Below are 17777 nucleotides of genomic sequence, written 5' to 3' on the forward strand. Positions count from 1 at the left end.
TCTTTTGGTCAAATTCATAACAATGTTGGATAACGTTCTTTTGGCACTTTTTTTACATTGTTTCCAATTGATTGATACATATATATATATATATGCATACTTGTACTTGCTATTTATTAGTATACAATTTCAAAAGGAATTATATTGTTATTTGATTTTTTATTCAATCAAAATTTTGAAAAATTTTCCATATTTTTTTGTTGGCCCTTTTATTTTTATTTTTATTATAGCTCATTAGATGTGAGATTTTAAATACCCTAAAATCTCAAGCTTTATTGCTGACATGGCAATATATTAATACTAATATGTTGAGGTGTACAAAGTTAAAGGACTTTGATAAAAAATTAAAAAAAATTGAAAACCACTAAGGATTTATTCAATGAGTATTAGTAGTTAGAAACCGCATACAAAGTCTCATGTACACATATTTACAGAGATGGAATTAGGTCGTAGATGCATTATCTTTATTTGGGGCCCATAGTTATGTTTATCACTGGTGGTCTATAGTCCTGGATTTTGTAGTTTCTTACCCATGCTCGTGACATCTTGTTTTGTCCTTATTATTTGTTTTTGTCGATAGTTTTGTCTTGCAATCTTGCACAGTACGCTTGCTTGTATCTTTTTCCTTTACTTTTATATTATTAATAATAAAAATGGCGAAGGAGGTACGGATGAAGGGCAATTGTGTGTAATTAATGGTCCTCACCCCGGAAAGGATTGGTATATCGCATGCAATCATTGCTAAAGAGCTCCCTCGCTTAATTTTTCTCCATTTAATATATATATATATATATATGTGTGTGTGTGTGTGTTGAATTGGGCCTCATATGTTTAATGTGATCTTTGATTACTTTTGCCTTATTCGATTTGAAAACTGTGACAAAAATGTGCAGGAGTAAAAAAAAGTTGTGTAGAAATTATTTTTCTTTTTTATGTTAATCATTTGATCAAACCAATACCTAGTTATCGTTTTTGCATAAATGTGTTGCATAAGTATTAATATGAATATTGTTATATTTATCTTTCAAATATTGAAAGAAGTTCAAGTTCGAATCCTTCGGGTCGATTCAATCGGATACAAGTAAATTTGAGTTTACAATTTTATGCTTATGCTGTGGAACACAATAACACTGAGGTATCCACGTCAACTCTAGGGTAAGTAGGTCAAAAGCTACAACGAAAGCTCCATCAACCTTCTTGACTTTAAGACATTAAGGAACAGCAGTGAAGTATATGAAATATGAATTACATCCAAATTCCAAACAATTTTATGCTTATGCTGTGGAACACAATAACACTGAGGTATCCACGTCAACTCTAGGGTAAGTAGGTCAAAAGCTACAATGAAAGCTCCATCAACCTTCTTGACTTTAAGACATTAAGGAACAGTAGTGAAGTATATGAAATATGAATTACATCCAAATTCCAAAGTGTATAGTGATCATTACCAACACAAAACATTTTTTTTTTTTTTTTTTGGATTTTGGTTTAACTTTGACTCATAATTTTCAAGGCCCCCGGGAAATCGAAGCGCAAGAGAATTTGGAACTATTCAGAGTCAGTGAACCATCAATTCTTGGGACCCAAAAGGAAGTTTCCATGCAGCTTCCTCTCGTCCACTCCACCTAAAAAATAAGTCTTGTAATAGTGTTGGTTTCCTCAGACGTTCAATTTCACTGCAGGTCCCAATACTTTATGCTCATAAACAAGGAAAGGATCCTCTCCAATCTTTTCCATCTAATCATTCTCATCAAACAATCTGGATCTTTGAAATTTAATCAAATGGTTAAAAATACAAGTTAATTTTAAAAGTTATAATAACTTTAACCGTTGAATCAAATTTTAAAGGTCCGAATTATTTGATAAGGAGAACTAGATGAAAGAAATCCATATAGGATCCTTTCCCATAAACAATTAAACCCGAATCATTTTCCTTCCTATATAAGATGTGACACACTTTGTGACTTGTATCACAGTTTCTTGCATAGAAAATATTAATTGTCTGATTCTAGGTTCTCCTTAGCCTTCATAGCCTTCATAGCTCTGTCGTCTCCCTACCAATGGCAACAACTGATAGCCCAATTTCCAAACCCTCAAATGGTTCTCTAACAAAACCATCAAACTCAGTTTCCCTGGTCGACGATCATCAAAGTCTAGCTTCTCTACTAGTCCAAACTCTCCTTTGTCCCCAACTACTGCTCGAACCGGAATAATTAGTCCGAGATGTACAAGCAAAGAAGATGAGCTTAGAGAAGTTTTTCGCTACTTTGACGGAGATGGTGATGGAAAAATATCAGCCTCGGAGCTCAGAGCCTATTTCGGGTCCATCGGTGAGTACATGTCACACGAAGAGGCCGAGGCCGCAATCAACGATCTTGATGCGGACGGCGACAGTCTGTTAGACTTTGAAGATTTTCTGCAGCTGATGAATAGCGGAGGTGGTGACGATGAGGACTTGAAGAAGGCGTTTGAGATGTTTGAGTTAGAGAAGGGAGTCATAACCCCTAAAAGCTTGCAGAGGATGCTGGACAGACTTGGTGACACCAAGTCGTACAATGAGTGTGTTACGATGATTCAAGTTTTTGATACTGATGGTAACGGGGTGCTTGATTTTAATGAGTTTCATCGAATGATGGCTTAATGATCAACTTAACTAAGTTTATAGTTGATGATTAATGAAAGTATTTTGTAAAATAATGTCTAAGAATTAGTCGTGAATATGTATGCATGGTTGGTGTTGTCTTATGATCTTCGTGGAATTGGAACATTACTATAGTATTCAATTTTCCCATTTATTTTATGCTAAGAGTTTAAGCACAAATAGAGAGTTTTAAAAGATCATTTGCAGATGTATAAAACTTGATTTGTTACTTTGTTTTCACGGTAGCTTCTTATTATTATTACTACCATTTGTCTATACATTTTGTATATATCAGCACCTTTTATTTTTATTTTAAAGGGGAAACTTAATATGAGTCCAATTTTATGAGCCATTATTAGTTATAGTTCAATTTTATTTAATTTTTAGGTTTGGTCCAGTGATTCATTGTCCACATAAGCTTATTTGTATTCTCTTGTCAAATTTACCCTTAAATTGACCAACTAAGTAATTACTGTTTTTTTTAAGTTTGTGATTAATGTTAATTGTATCCTTAATTATAGGATTAGGGATTTAAATCTCCTTTTTTTTCTTCTCCTTCCCCAAATCATTCATTTCTCTTTTCTTGTTTCTCCCTCACAATATCTTTCTCTTCCTCTGTTATTTTTCCCAGTAGTCTTCTACCATAATATTATTCTTTTGCTCCTCCTTTCATAAGGATGATCAATATACATTTGATTGGTCTTTAAAAAAAAAAAAAAAAAAAATTGTATTAGTCAATCTTGTGTTTTGGGTTCTTCGTCCCATAAATATATATATATATATATATATATATATATTTTTTTTTTTTTAACTTTGAAGTTCTGTCGAATGAGCATTTTTTCTAGTGTTTCCTCCCTCAATATCATTTTTCTTCACGATTTTTTTGGTTTTTATCTACCTATATCACTTGTCCTTTATTTTTTTATTTATTTATTTATCTTTTTATATTATACTGTGCCTGTATCATGAATAATTGTATTTATCTACCTATATATTACATATTTTGTTGATAATCTATATAAGATTAATTGTGTTTATCTACCTATATATCACAAATTAACTGTGTTATCTACCTATACAATAAGTTTTTGTTCATAGTCTATCTGCATCATAGATTATTTTGTATTATCTATCTATACAATAGGTTTTTGTTCATAGGCTACCTCTATCATAGATTCTACCTACATCACAAATTTTTTATCTACCTCTAGCAATGTTTCTTTTAATTTTTGATAAACTTATAAGATTTGTAATAATGTCTTTTTAATTAAAAAACGGGTAGATAAAGGTATTTGAAGATTCAAATTTTAAAAATTCAAATTTAAAGAATTAAAAAAAAATTCTAGGGGCAAAACAGGTGTAATAGAAAATCAAATAAAATTGGACCCAATTCAAAAACAGCTGAATTTTTTGGACCTTAATCAAAGTGACCCTATTTTAAAATGGAAAGGGAAGAGAGGGAGATAATGTGGGTGTGAGTGGGAGGTTTTTGTTTTTGTTTTTTTTTTTTTTTAATGTTAGATGTATCTTAACATCACCGAGGTTTAATAAAAAACAGTAAAATTGGGATATTTAAAATTACATTATTGTCTATTATTTTTTTTGTGTGATACAAGTAGTTTAGATTATTATTATTATATTATTATTATTTGCTTTTTTTTTTTAACAAATAAAATTATCTATACTATGAGGAGGGGATGGGCGCCTTAGCCTCATAATAAGCTATCAATGATATGGTTCAAATTTACCTTTTATAAGAATCGAATATAAGACCTCTCACTTATTATTATTGCATTTATGCATGTATTTTATTATAATTCTGTCAGGAGTATATATTCTAAGGTTGAAGAGTTCCATGATCATGCCATGTGTAAAAAAGGCTTAAAGCTGAAGCAAAGTTGTGAGGATCTGAAGGAAAGTAAGGAAAAGAAAAATTAATATGTAAGCTTTAAGGGCTTGTAGAATTGACCAGAAAACAACCTTTCAGTTCTTTCTTTTTTGTGACTTAATTATTGAAGCTAACTTAGCAGGCAGCACAGTCAGTCCGTGAAAATCATAAACAATATCATAGTGCCACCGAAAACGCGTGAACTTAAAACCGATCATATGTTGCTACTGGTATGTACTTGTCAACATTGGATTGGACTAGCATTTTGCACAACATATAAGTACTTTATTCAGGACCATAAGATTGATTAATCATAACCAAACTTAAATTTAACTCTTACGGCCTGTCACGGAATGAGATTCTGAGGCTCCAACACCCATGCGGCCTTGGACTTGATCGCCCCTCGAACAAGCTAAGTTCGGCATTCACACCTACAAAATAGCTCAAAAGCCCTATTGGGATGGAGGGATTTGAAACTTGTATTCTTTGTATTTCATGGATTGGCTAGCCATTCGTGCATGATTTGTTTCTACCCAAAGGTCTAACATAATCATGCAATTATAATTATTTCGATCTTCAACAACTTTTGAATGGACGATTTGGCTTCGTCCATGGTTTGAATAACCTGTAAATGAGTTAAACTTTTATTTTCTATGAATTAGGAATTAAAGCAAGTATGATGATTGTTGTTATACAAGGTGCTATTTTTTTGTTAGCTTTGACATTATAATTAGAACTTTTAGTTTTACATCTTCACCATATAACTCCTCTTATATTATCTGTTTGAATGTTATGCTGATCCAACTTTTTTTTTTTTTATAAACTCATAAACTTTTTAAGGTTTCCTTCGGCATAAATCTCATGACTTTATACTTTTGACACAAATGCATATATTTTATGGCAGTCTATGTATCATGAATTTTGTATATGATACATATTTATGTGTCCTGTTAAATATTTCAAGGTATTATATTTAATGGACATCTATATCAGTTTATCGATTATGAACTGATAAATGAAATATAGGTTTCGACTTATGTTTAAAGAAGGGTTAATAAGCATATTTGTTCAACAGTGTTTGCTTATTAATTTTTTTCTTCCTGTTCGAAAAATTAAAACTGTGATTTATATATTATTGATGGATAATTAATCTGCTCAAAAGTGTTTTATCGTTCAGTCCAAGTATAAAGCAATGTATAGTGAAACTTGGAATTGACAAGATTGTATATACTTCATTTGCTCAAAAGGGTTGAAGCTACGAATGCCCTTGTGTTTTATGTTTTAGCTATACAAACCTAAGATAATCAAGTTCGATCCAAAAATAATTATGCAATTATATGCTTTTGTTGCAATAAGAAAGCACTCAGTTAAATTTTTTTTTCCTGTCAAATGTTTGATGAACAAAACTAACTAAATTAATGGTTCTTTTTGTCACATGAATCACTTCTCTAAAGTTATTTGGCATAAGTTGTAGCCATAAAGTTAATAGTTGATGTTTAGCTCACAATTTTTATGATTGGAGATCTCATGATAGATGTTTTACTAGTAGGAGTATTTGAAAGGTACCTATTTGCTTTTGTAGGTGTTTATATTATTTTTTACTCTTTTAATGAGCGAGAGTAATAGTCTGCATATGTAATTTTATCTCTTTTAATCAATGTGAGTAAGAGATTACCATTTGTACTGAAAAGTTGAAGTGTTTATGGCTAATAGTTAATTTTGTTTAGGTTTTGTTCATAAGTTCTTATAGGAGACGAATTTTGTAATAGTATTATTGTATTTGCTTCTTCTCTTATTCTTATATTAGATTTTTAAATGGACATAAAAGTTAGATTCTGTTACCAACATTATAAAGTTCATTTATGAGCTACTTTTGTTTTAAAGGATTAGTGTAAATGAACACTATCCTTGACGCCATAACATTTTCTGCAACATTGTATTATTGATTTGAGTGTGTATGTGATTATGGTGTGAATATGTAGCTGGATATGCATCTTGTTTTCTATAGTTCTGCATTCATATTAATGATGACAGTTGTTATGAGAGTTTGGTTACAGAATTTAGCAGACTCAGTGATCAGTGTTATTCTGGTTGTTTTTGTTGATTTTGTGTACAAGTTCATTGACACGCAAGTGGGAGATGATAGGATTTTTACCATCTATAAAAGTAGAGATAAAAATACTCGCAAGAGTACGGGGTAATCGTAGTATAGTCGGCTCTAGTAAGGTCGTTCTCCACAGAGATTGAATGAATAATTTATGTCAAAACTAAATCTTAGTTAATTATTTAAAACAAAGTTTGAGAAAATGTTGATTTTGTGACTTAAAATTATAAAAACGAATTTAATAAAAATAATTAAATAAATTGACAAATTAAATAAACTAAAAGAAAACGGTTTTTGAAAATTAAATTGTAAAGGCACTAGGATTCCACTGTTATCTTAATAATCCTACGTAGTTCTTCCAGTTACTTATGATTTACACATGCATATTTGAAGGTTAGGATTTCCTAAAGTATGTCTACTTAGACCTGATAGAGATTTTACAACACACACAAATGGGTTAAAAACTTCTATATTACTTGCAAGAATGACAAGGTTGTTGTAGTATAAACGGTTCTCGCAAGGTCGTTCTCCACATGGATTATTAAATAATTTGAAACAAACCAAATTCCAATTAATTATTGTAAAGCAGAAAATTGAGATGATTGGTTTTATAATCTACTCAAATTAAAATGAATTTAATTAATAAAAATAAACTAATCTGCAATATTAAAGATGAAGGGGAAAGAAAACTGTTTTGGAAAAAATCAAATTAAGAAAGCACTAGGGTTCCACCACCACCTAGCAATCCTATGTATTTTTACTAATTACTTATGATCTACACATGCCACTTTGAAGGTTAGGTTTTCCTAATTTATATTCTACTTGGAACCTCTATCATAGAACATATATCTAACATGCAACCCGTCCGAACGTTCGGATCAAATCTGAACATGAAAGACTCATTATGCTTTATGAAAACCCTTTGAAAAACTATGTAACCCTTAAGATGTGATGTTCATCTTAAGTGAAATTACAATTATTAATCACAAGAAGCCAGCGTCAATTTCAGGAAATCTTCCAACCAAAATTGTATCAAATTACTTTTCTAAGGATCCTAATGGTGATCAGGCATTAAGACAATTAGATAGTTTTAATCACGGTGATTAGTAATTCAAAGTGCACATGCAAACAATCATAAGCAATTGAATAAAAATTACATATTCATGCTAAGGCTCAAGGCTTCGCCCTAGCAAAAGGAATTAGTTGCGCATATTCATAATTGAAATCATAGAAAATATTATTAAGAATAAAAGGAATGAAAACACCTTAAAGTAGAAAATCTCCAAGAATCCTAGCAATAACTCTCTGTCTCCAAAGTTGCATAAAAAAAAACTCTCGAAAACTAGAACCGGCCAAAGCCTTTTAATATCTCCCTAAAGCCAACGCACAAACCCTAACAAAAAGTATTTTATTCCCACTAAGAAACTAAATAATAATGAAATAAAATAGAAAATAAAACCCTAATTAAACTAGGAGAATCTGCCAAGTACTTATCCAGCCACGTTTTAGCCACAAATCTCCTCCAAATCCAGCCCATAATAACTTGTTTTAAGGATTAGGACATTCTGAACACATCTCCAGAAGGCCATGAACCCATCCGAGGTCATCTTGGGCTCCAAAAACGCAATTCAAGCCCAAAACGTCACCATTCCAGCATTGCGCATTGCTTCTTTATTTTATTGCTAGAAAATAATTGCTTGGTAGAAAAATCTGAGTTTTTGGTACGATCAAGCCAAGTGACTCACAAACGTCCTCCAATTGGAATTACTCCAAAATTCGTCCATTTGGCCATGTTTTTCTCCAGAGAAAATCGAAAGTCCTATATTAGAAATACAATTCAAAGTATCAAAATTCTTCCAAATTATTAACCAAAGTATACTAAGAATAGGGTAAAATATATAATATGAAATTGACTCATCAAGACCCCCAACATAAAGCGTATATCAAATATGCAACCCGTCTGTGGTATTCAGATCAAATCTAAACATGCAAGACTCATTAAACTTTGTGAAAACATTTTGAAAAACCATGCAACCCTTAAGATGTAGTATTCATCCTAAGAGAACTTGCATATATTAACCACAAGAAGTCTTCGTTAATTTCAAGGACCGACCTCGGACCAAAATTGCATCAAATTACTTTTCTAAATGTCCTCATAGTGATCAAGCATTAAAACAAATCGATAGTTTAAATTGGTGATTAATAATTCAAAACCTACATGCATAATATCATAAGTTAATTGAAAATAAACTGCATATTCTTACTAAGGCTCGTGGCCTCGCCCTAGCAAAAGAGAATTAGTTACGAACAATCATAAAACGAAACATTATTAAAAACAAGGGATAGAAAACACCTTGTAAATAACCAAAAGCTCTCTCAGCCAAATTCTCATTCTTCTCTCTAAAAACTCTAATGGCTAAACAACCTTATTTATACTACTATACAATTAACATCCTTGCTAGAAAAGGTCTTCTGAAAACTAGGAAACATAATAACTTAAGAGAAACTAGGAAACATAATCTTAATCAAATATGGGAAATTTGCCTAGCCACAAATCAGCCACATTTCTGGATCTTCAAGGCTCCAAAACAAGCCCAAAATAACTAGAATTAAAGCTTGAGATGTCTTGAGCATAATTACAAACGGTCTTGAACCCAAAAGACATCATCTTGGATGCTAAAAAAGACCAAATTAAACAAGCCAAAAAGGTCACTTTGACAGCACTGCACGCTGCTCCTTTCTTTCTTATCCATAAATTATTCGGTTGGTAGAAAAATATGAAACTTTGAAATGAACAAGCTGAGAGACACACAACATCCTCCAATTGGAATCACTCCAAAATTCATCCGTTTGATCACTTTTTGCTTAAGAGGAAGTCGAATGTCTTATATTGTAAGTATAAAGCAAAGTATAAAAAATCTACAAAATAACCAATACTAAGATTAGGGTAAAATATATAGCACAATATTGACTCATCAGGAGACTATAGACATAATTGTGAGTATCAATAACTTGTCAATCAATAACTTGATCCTCAAGTAATTTATTATTTAAGTGATTTGATATTCAAGTGATCTTGCAGAGCCAATATGACTAGAATAGTAGAGTCCTAACTCCAATTACGTAATACCGATTTAGTAAGACTGATTGTGGTAGGACATAAAATATGTGATTGTGATTATGAGTATCTCTCATTAGGCTTGATTGAGAGATATTCTAGCAACTACATATAAAGGATTGTCCCTGCTCTCACAAGTACATGTCCTATTCCAATGCTAAATCCTATTCACTAGCAATAGCATTTTAGATTGTAGAGGATAGAAGATAGTTCTGAGTTCTTCATCGCCATTATTTTTCTATGTATTCTACAAATAAGTTTGTCTATATTTTATATCGATTCGACTCATTATTCGTGATCCTAATGTCTAGTTTTTGTGCTTTCAAAATATGTCTTACACGAAAGACTCACATTCAACCAACAAGAAAGATAATATTCACGAGTATTAAAAATTGCAAGATGTATAACTAACATAAAGGCATGACGAGAAAAAAAAAACTGCACCAACGTTTGATAATCTTGTTAGAAGATAGGAGAAACGTGGAGGGGAATAGAGATAAAGTGCGACCAGAACCATGAAGACTTTATCGCCAAACAAAACTAAAATATAGGAGAAGCGTAGAGGGAATAACGAGCATCTTTGAAATTTTGGATTAGAAAACATAAAAGATTCAATCAATTCATAGAATGCATTTTTGAGTTTAACAATTAGATCTAGGTTCAAGAACTTAAAAACGGAAATGATGAACACATATTTTAATCTTTTACGTACTTTTCTTTATTCTTGATTGTTGATTCCATTTGATTTAGTTAATCCAATGTTTAGAAATAAAGAGGGATTGTAAAAAGCTAAAAAGGATGTGAGAAAATCTCTCCTCTAAAAAAATTGAGCTACTAAAAAATCAATATATATTATAATACATTTACATGAAGACTCTTATCGCCAAACGAAACTACACCTAGAAGATTTATATATATTGTTAGAAGAAAGAAGAAATGTGGACGGAATGACGAGCATCTTTTGGAATTTTGGATTAGTAAACAAAAATATTCAATCGATTCCTAGAAGGCATTCTTGAGTTCAACAATTAGACCTAGGTTCATGAACTTAAAACGAGAAAGAATAAACACATATTTTTAGTTTTGATCGTTGATTCTATTTGATTTATTAATCCAATGACTTAAAATAAAAAAGGGATTTTAAGAAACTAAAAATGTTGTGTGAAAATCTGTTCCTCACGGTATCGTTTGGTATGTAGACGGGACGGGATGGAACAGAAGGGGACGGGACAGGACGGAACGGAACGGAGCGGGAGCAAAAATGCCCTTGGATGGAAACAAGGAGGAAGAAGAAGGAGACGGAGAGGTTACAATTTTGTGTTCCACGAATGTGGAACGAGTTGTTCCAAGGGGGTGAGGTGGAACGAAAATTCATCCAAAACTTGTCCCGTGGAACAGCTCGTTCTACCCGTTTTAGGAGCACCAAACGTGGGACGGAACGTCTTGTCCCACTCTGTTCCGTCCCGTCTCACGTACCAAACGGTACTTGAATTGAGCCATTAAAAAATTAATATAATTATAATACATTGTTGGATTTAACGATTAACGTGCGTTCGAGAATTTGAAGAAATTTACTGTGTGAAATATGAACCACTAAAAAGCTTTCTTTGGGATTTTGGACCAGATTTGGTGGTAATAAGACTCCATCAATGGAACATGAGGCATTTGAAGGAAAATATTCGACCAAAAGAAAAGCGAAAGGGAATATTCGAGCACTCTCACGTCCTGTGCGTAAGTGTAGAGATTTTTCAGTGTTGCCGTCAGATCGAGGAGGCAAAGACGAAAACATGTCGCGGAAGCATGCCCAGCACGTGGAATTCAACCCTCGTTAGGTAGAAAAACACGGGTTTGCTGGATTGGCGGCTGCTGCTTCAAAAGTTTCCGACCCACCATTCCATTCCAGTCCACGGACTCCACAGAAACCATGGAGAAATAATGGTGGAGAAAAATTGAATCTTTTAGGGAGAATATGGACATGGGGTTTGCTGGATTGGCGGCTGCTGCTGCAAATGTTGGATTTGGAGAGGCAGAATATGAATTTGGATCGAGCGCGAGCAGGGCTCGAGCTGCCTTTCAATGGGGTGGAACCGTCTTTGCCTTGTGAGTCACTTCACTACTCAAAAAATTATCCTTTTCATTCTTTTACAGTTTTACTTTGTATTCAACTGTCCCGGCTGGTTGAAATCTGGAAACCCAATTCATAAATTCGAATGTTACTTCCAGTGCTTGCAGTATTAGTTAGAATTAGTGAGACGTTGTTGATTTTGGTTTGTTTGGATTGGATGCATGTGGTGCAAAAGGATGGCTATGTGTTGCTGAACTCTCAAGATGTGGACTTTGTTTCCATTATCTACTTACCATATGAATCGATGATTTGGATTTTTAATTGAAATTGCAGCTCCATTTAACAATCTGTTTAAATTCTGTATTGGGTTTGATAAATTAAACCGGAAGAAGAAACATATGAGAAAATCCTGTGAAATTTCTAGTTGAGTAATTGATGACAGAGCAAAGTAATTACCTTTCTTCCTATTATTTTTCAGTTTAAATTTATTAGTTTGTTTTGAGTGGCCCTGACCACGAGTATTTTGGTTTTGGTCTAATTCCATTGTTGTCACTGAAGTTTCGCGAGTCACATTTATGAGTATGATAGATTGATAGGTCATTAGAGACTGTTAAAGTACCTGTAAAAGTAAAATCTGTAATTTGTACTTAAATTTGACTGTTGTGACATTGTTTATTGTAACTGATAGATACTTGATATATTGAGATATATTTTCGATCAAATCGCTACCTTGTCTGATAGATTTTGTATGATGGCTTGAATAGCACATTTTTCTCTTTTATTCCTTTGGATCAAATTTTGTTGTCTATTGATGTGTTCTTTGTTTCACTTTTCAATTTACAAAACTTCATATGTCCGGGGTTAAGGTTTCCAGTACATGCGTTGTATTGTTTGTGACTGCTACTTGATATTTGTCAATGATGATCACCTTTTCTCGATATTCAATTTCTACCAAAACCTCTTTCATCAATAAGGTCTTCAGAAGGAAACTTTAGATAGACTACATTTGATTCCATCTTATTTTGACATGTCAACATAGCTCTTAGCACAGTAATTAATTCCCCAAATCCAACATTTTTTTGCACAGAATTTTGTTAATCTTGAACCGAGCAGGGCGGAGATCAGCCATGCAAAGTAACTTTCTTGTACTGTACTTGTTTACAAGCTTCCCAACAGTCTTGTTCAAAATTTTGAGGTGCTTACTGATCAATTCCTTTCAAATTTGCATAACTAATATGCCCACATATCCATCAAACTTACAAATCGAAGTATGCAGGGGGCAATTCGGTTATTGGGTTTCCTTTCTAGCTGTTGCCGCAAACCTCTTCTTTCCTCAAACTATTCCAGGTATCTTTATAATCTTGACCATGACATACTTCTTGACTTATGTCTATGATATGATTGTATTGTTATTTTAGATTTTCGGTTTCTGATGATTATATATGTGTGCAGTTTCTCGTTTTCTCTTGTTTGTCGTCACACCTGTCTGGGTCGCTAACGGACTGCGTGATAGTATCGTGGGCTGCATCTTTTGTCTAATACTCGGAGTTTCGCTGGTAATAGCAGAGATTCGAGGAATCGGAGGTTTTTGTAACTGTCGATGTAATTTTCATTGCTTTGCTTATTGTCTTTGTATAGGATTTATCTTCTTCTTTACAATATTGTATCTATGCTCAGAAATTTGGTAGAAAAGGAGAAGATGTAACATGTATTCTAGATCATTTATTGGCTTGTTTCGAAGGCTTGTTTTGATGGCTTGTTCCGAACTCAACTTTGTTTATGAATATTACTGAACAGCTCCATTGCAGATGCCATATCTACTTAGGCCAGATATATTTGATTGTGTTCTTACTGTAGATCAACATAAAGCACTAATACTTTGAAAATCTTTTACATCTATGTCGGCAAAGTTTCTGCCGTGTGAAATGCAGATTTGGAGACTTGGACCTTATGTTGAGTAAGAGTCTAATTGCCCGTCTGACGCATCATATATAGGAGGAATTATTGGGTACAATTTGGGCCATGTCACGTGATAAGGGAAACACTAATAGAATACGATAGTGTATGTATCTTTAGTGTGCCTTCCTAACCAATGTTGATAACTGCCAAAGATTAGTATTATAATACAAACCTACTTTTCTTAATAAGAACAGAAAAAAAAAAAAAAAAAAAATCATTTTTTAATATTCCAAATCTTTCTAGGCATTTTTTTTCTTGACAGAACAACTCCAAATCTTTCAATTCAAGAAAAATGGATATCCCCCATCTCATATCTGCTAATGGCTCACCATTTTTTGTTGCTCTTGTTTGATTTTTGCTCAGCAGCCTTACGAGGGACAGACCTTCACGGATTGTTACAACCCAAAAACCTACTCAAAATCTGTTCTTGGCTACACCTGCAATGGAGCAAGCAAGAGTTGCGAAACATTCCTCACCTTCAGATCCCGGGCACCTTACAACATGGTCTCTGCCATCTCCAATATGCTGACTTCTGACGTGTCTCAGCTGGCAGAGATAAATTCGGTTTCTGAGAAGCAACGTTCGAAACCAACAAGTTGGTGATTGTTCCGATTACTTGCTCCTGCTCAGGTGAGTACTATCAGCTAAACACGTCTCATGTTGTTGTGAAGGTCGATACGTTTTTAATCATTGCGAATAACACATTGCCAGGCCTTTCAACATGTCAAGCTATGCTGAACCAGAATAGTAATCTAACTGCAGAAAACTTGTACATTGGTGATAGACTCATTGTTACTCTTAGATGTGCTTGTCCCACAAAGAACCAAACTGATCTACGTTTCAAGTATCGTTTGACTTACTTAATCGCTCAAGGCGATTATGTTTCATTGATCAGCACGAGATTTGGCTCGGATACAGGGAGAACTCTTGAAACTAATGGGCTTTTGGAGCAAGACTCCACCATTTTCCCTTCACCACACTTTTATTTCCTTTGAAAAACCCTCCAAACAGTTCTCAAACCGTAGAGCCTCCCACATCATCACCATCACCTCCAGCAATACCTCCACCTCCCTCCAATAACTCAAACAAAACATGGGTTTACGCCCTTGGCGGAGGCGGACTTGTATTGGTCATAGGTGACATTATCTTCTGCACATTCTTCCGTGGAAGTACTAAGAAGGGTTTTGATCCAATTATTGCCTCAGAGAGCTTTGAGCCGCTTGAGAAACCACAAGAGAAAAAGGTGGAGGAAGAGGTCTCGGGACTTTTTAGAGGTTTATCTGGCATAGCTCAATCCCTCCAAGTTTACAAATTTGAGGATCTGCAACGTGCAACAGGTGGTTTTAGTACTGCTTATATGGTTAAGGGTCTGTTTATCGCGCCAAAATTAATGAGGATTTGGCAGCCATTAAGAAGATGAATGGAGATGTGTCCAAAGAGATAAATTTACTACAAAAGGTCAGCCATTCTACTCTCATTCGCCTCTTTGGCGTTTTCTTTAATGTTGGACATTCATATCTTATCTATGAATATGCTGTCAATGGACCATTAAGTGATTGGATCTACTACAGCAGCAATCATGGGAAGTTCCTGAATTGGACAGATTCTGCTGGATGTGGCCTCAGGGCTTCACTATCTCCACAGCTTCGCCACTCCTCCCCCATGTCCACAAGGATGTAAAGAGCAGTAACATTCTTCTCAACAGCGATTTCAGGGCCAAGATCGCAGACTTCAGTCTAGCAAGGTCAACAGAAGCACTGGAAGGTGAGTTTTCTTTGACAAATCACATTGTCGGAACATAGGCTACATAGCTCCTGAGTACTTGGAAAATGGCTTGATATCCACAAAGCTTGATGTCTACGCATTTGGCGCTCTCAGGCTGGAAGTACTCACTGGAAAAGAGGTCGCTATGTTTTACGAAAAGAATATTTGCTTGTCTGATGTAGTATACTCTCTGCTTAACAACGAAGATGGAGGGCAGAGTTTGAAGGAGTTCATGGATCCTTCTATGCAAAAGAGTTATCCTCCAGAACTTGCTCTTGCAAAAGAGTTATCCTTCTATGCATTCGGTTTTTTTTTTGAAAGGATAAAACTGTTCATGTGAACAGTTACAACCGTTCTTGAAGATAAATGTGAACGGCTTTAATTGCTTCATTACGCCATTATATATATGGCTGTAAGATCAGAAACCGAATAACAATTCCATTGCTTCTTTTTCCATACTTCACAGAGAAATACCACAACCAATTCACCAAGAATCCAAGTTTAAGTGCAAGAACTTGTATCCTGCAAGATAGACGTCCATTGTACTACTGCATTGGTGTAGGGGCGAATTTTTGTCTTAGGAGATTGCTACTGCAAGCCTCTATCTTCCTAACCAAGTCAGTGTTTTGTGATTTATTATTCAGTTTTATTAATTATTTATATTGTGAGATATATTGTATCCTTGTGAATTTTCTATTTGAAATAAACTGTGCAATTGTTGTATATTATATACTTGACATTTGATTGGTTCTAACTAGTTTATTCGCTGTTGAAACCGATGAGCGACTAACACCGAAGACATCAGCTATGGATCCAAGATCCTTGTAGCTTGGGGGCTGGGAAATGTATGTGACATATGTTTGACATGAGGTATGGGAGTCTGCAGAGCATGAAAGTCAGGGCCTGTGGTGGGTAGCAATGCAAATGCAAAGTTTCATGCTCGAAAACGATACGAAAATTAGGAGAAAGATGAAAGATGACCGCCATTGGTGTTGTTGCAACTTCAACAGCTAGAGTTGCAAGAAAAACAAATGAATTTGTGCTTGATTTTGATGAATGAAGAATTACAAGGAATACAGGCCTTTTATAGACCTGAGTTTTTGACAATTTTTCAGTTGCTGACATGGCAGTTCCTCGGCTATGAATTTGTACTTGAATATCTCATTGCATCTTGAAATTGATAATAAATTCGAGAAAAATATTAGAAACTTGATTAGGATTAAATCATGTTTAAAATAAGAAGTTAGATATACTACTTGTCGTTATCCGGTCTGGCTAATGAATATTTAACACTAGTCAAACAGAGGATTAGTCATTAATTTAAGTTTAATACATGAGCCCATGATTGAAAACGGCAAAATAGTTTCAATCTTGCCAATTCTTAATGGCTGCCTTCATTAACCCCACAAATTGTGCATGAGATTTCTATTTTTTTTTTTTTATAAGACAAACAATATATATAATATTATAAACTACTCTAACGCATTAAATAAGCAGTCTAAAATGGATGCAAAAAACGTATGTACTATTTTGACAAACTGACTTAACTTGCATATTCCAACACTTAGCCTACCATTCCAATAAGAATACTGAACTTTAATCTCTTTTTCCAAATGTCCGCTCTTTTTTATCTCCTTCGTTGACCAGTAGGTCGACTTTGCTTCTTGGGAATCGTGACATGTTGGGACTCGTAGTAGTAAGGATGCTCTCTTGCAACCAAATTTGCCGAGTGTCAAGTTCTTATTAGTTAGACAAAGAAGTCACATTTTGAACACATCATTTCGTGTAATCATTTTATTACGTAATAATTGTTTATTGGACGAGTAGTGCACTTTTGAATACACGTCAGGTGTATTTTGAACAGTGACGGGGCTGAAATTGAGTTTTAGGCCCTGTTTGGCAGATCGGATAAAGGATCGGATATGATTAGTTATACGGACCCGGGTGTTTGGCGTTCACTTGTACTAAATAAGCACCGGATTAATTTAACCGGTCGGATAGGATAATACGGTATACACCCGCTTAATAAAACCAACCAAAACGTCCGGATTATTTAGTCGGGGAAGAAGAATATGGGAGAGAAAGGGAGGGAGTTTGGGGGGTGTGGCGGAGAGAGCTGGGGAACAATTATTTGGGATTCTTCTATCGTCGGGGAAGAAGAAGGGAGAGAGAGGGAGGGTGTTTGGGGGGTGCGGAGAGACCTGGGAACAAAAAAATGATTTCATTTTTAAAATTTTT

At 34.2% G+C, this 17777-nt stretch overlaps 2 protein-coding genes and 1 pseudogene across 4 annotated transcripts; all 3 read left to right on the top strand.

Moving 5' to 3' along the window:
• Positions 1 to 1984: 1984 nt before the first annotated feature.
• On the top strand, positions 1985 to 2778 carry LOC103963160 (probable calcium-binding protein CML41). Its single transcript, XM_009375939.3, is given in 2 exon segments — positions 1985 to 2091; positions 2094 to 2778. Coding segments are annotated over 2 exon segments (579 nt in total). The 5' UTR covers positions 1985 to 2060; the 3' UTR covers positions 2642 to 2778.
• Positions 2779 to 11396: 8618 nt separating this feature from the next.
• On the top strand, positions 11397 to 14827 carry LOC125479769 (cold-regulated 413 plasma membrane protein 1-like). Of its 3 annotated transcripts, none has more exons than XM_048589646.1 (6): positions 11413 to 11851; positions 12904 to 13011; positions 13093 to 13163; positions 13269 to 13418; positions 14139 to 14405; positions 14487 to 14827. In XM_048589646.1, the coding sequence occupies exons 1-5, from the start codon at positions 11721 to 11723 to the stop codon at positions 14309 to 14311; spliced, it is 633 nt and encodes a 210-aa protein (XP_048445603.1). In that variant the 5' UTR covers positions 11413 to 11720; the 3' UTR covers positions 14312 to 14405; positions 14487 to 14827. The 3 variants fall into 3 exon arrangements, with proteins under 3 accessions (XP_048445619.1, XP_048445603.1, XP_048445608.1); XM_048589651.1 differs by having other exon boundaries at positions 14142 to 14405; XM_048589662.1 differs by lacking the exon at positions 12904 to 13011 and having other exon boundaries at positions 11397 to 11851.
• On the top strand, positions 14438 to 15995 carry LOC125476560 (annotated as a pseudogene).
• The last annotated feature ends 1782 nt before the right edge of the window (positions 15996 to 17777 follow it).

Source organism: the organism of the source record quoted next, unplaced genomic scaffold, assembly GCF_019419815.1.
Source record: "Pyrus x bretschneideri cultivar Hongxiangsu unplaced genomic scaffold, Pyrus_bretschneideri_v1 Contig1, whole genome shotgun sequence".
Classification (NCBI taxonomy): Eukaryota; Viridiplantae; Streptophyta; class Magnoliopsida; order Rosales; family Rosaceae; genus Pyrus; species Pyrus x bretschneideri.

What these genes read in the sequence shown, in the direction of transcription:
- LOC125479769 (XM_048589646.1), top strand. Translation starts at nt 11,721, where the DNA reads ATGGACATGGGGTTTGCTGGATTGGCGGCTGCTGCTGCAAATGTTGGA. An exon ending in GTCTTGTTCAAAATTTTGAG is followed by an intron (nt 13,012 to 13,092) that starts GTGCTTACTGAT and finishes CGAAGTATGCAG; the next exon opens with GGGGCAATTCGGTTATTGGG. An exon ending in AGGTTTTTGTAACTGTCGAT is followed by an intron (nt 13,419 to 14,138) that starts GTAATTTTCATT and finishes ATTTTTGCTCAG; the next exon opens with CAGCCTTACGAGGGACAGAC.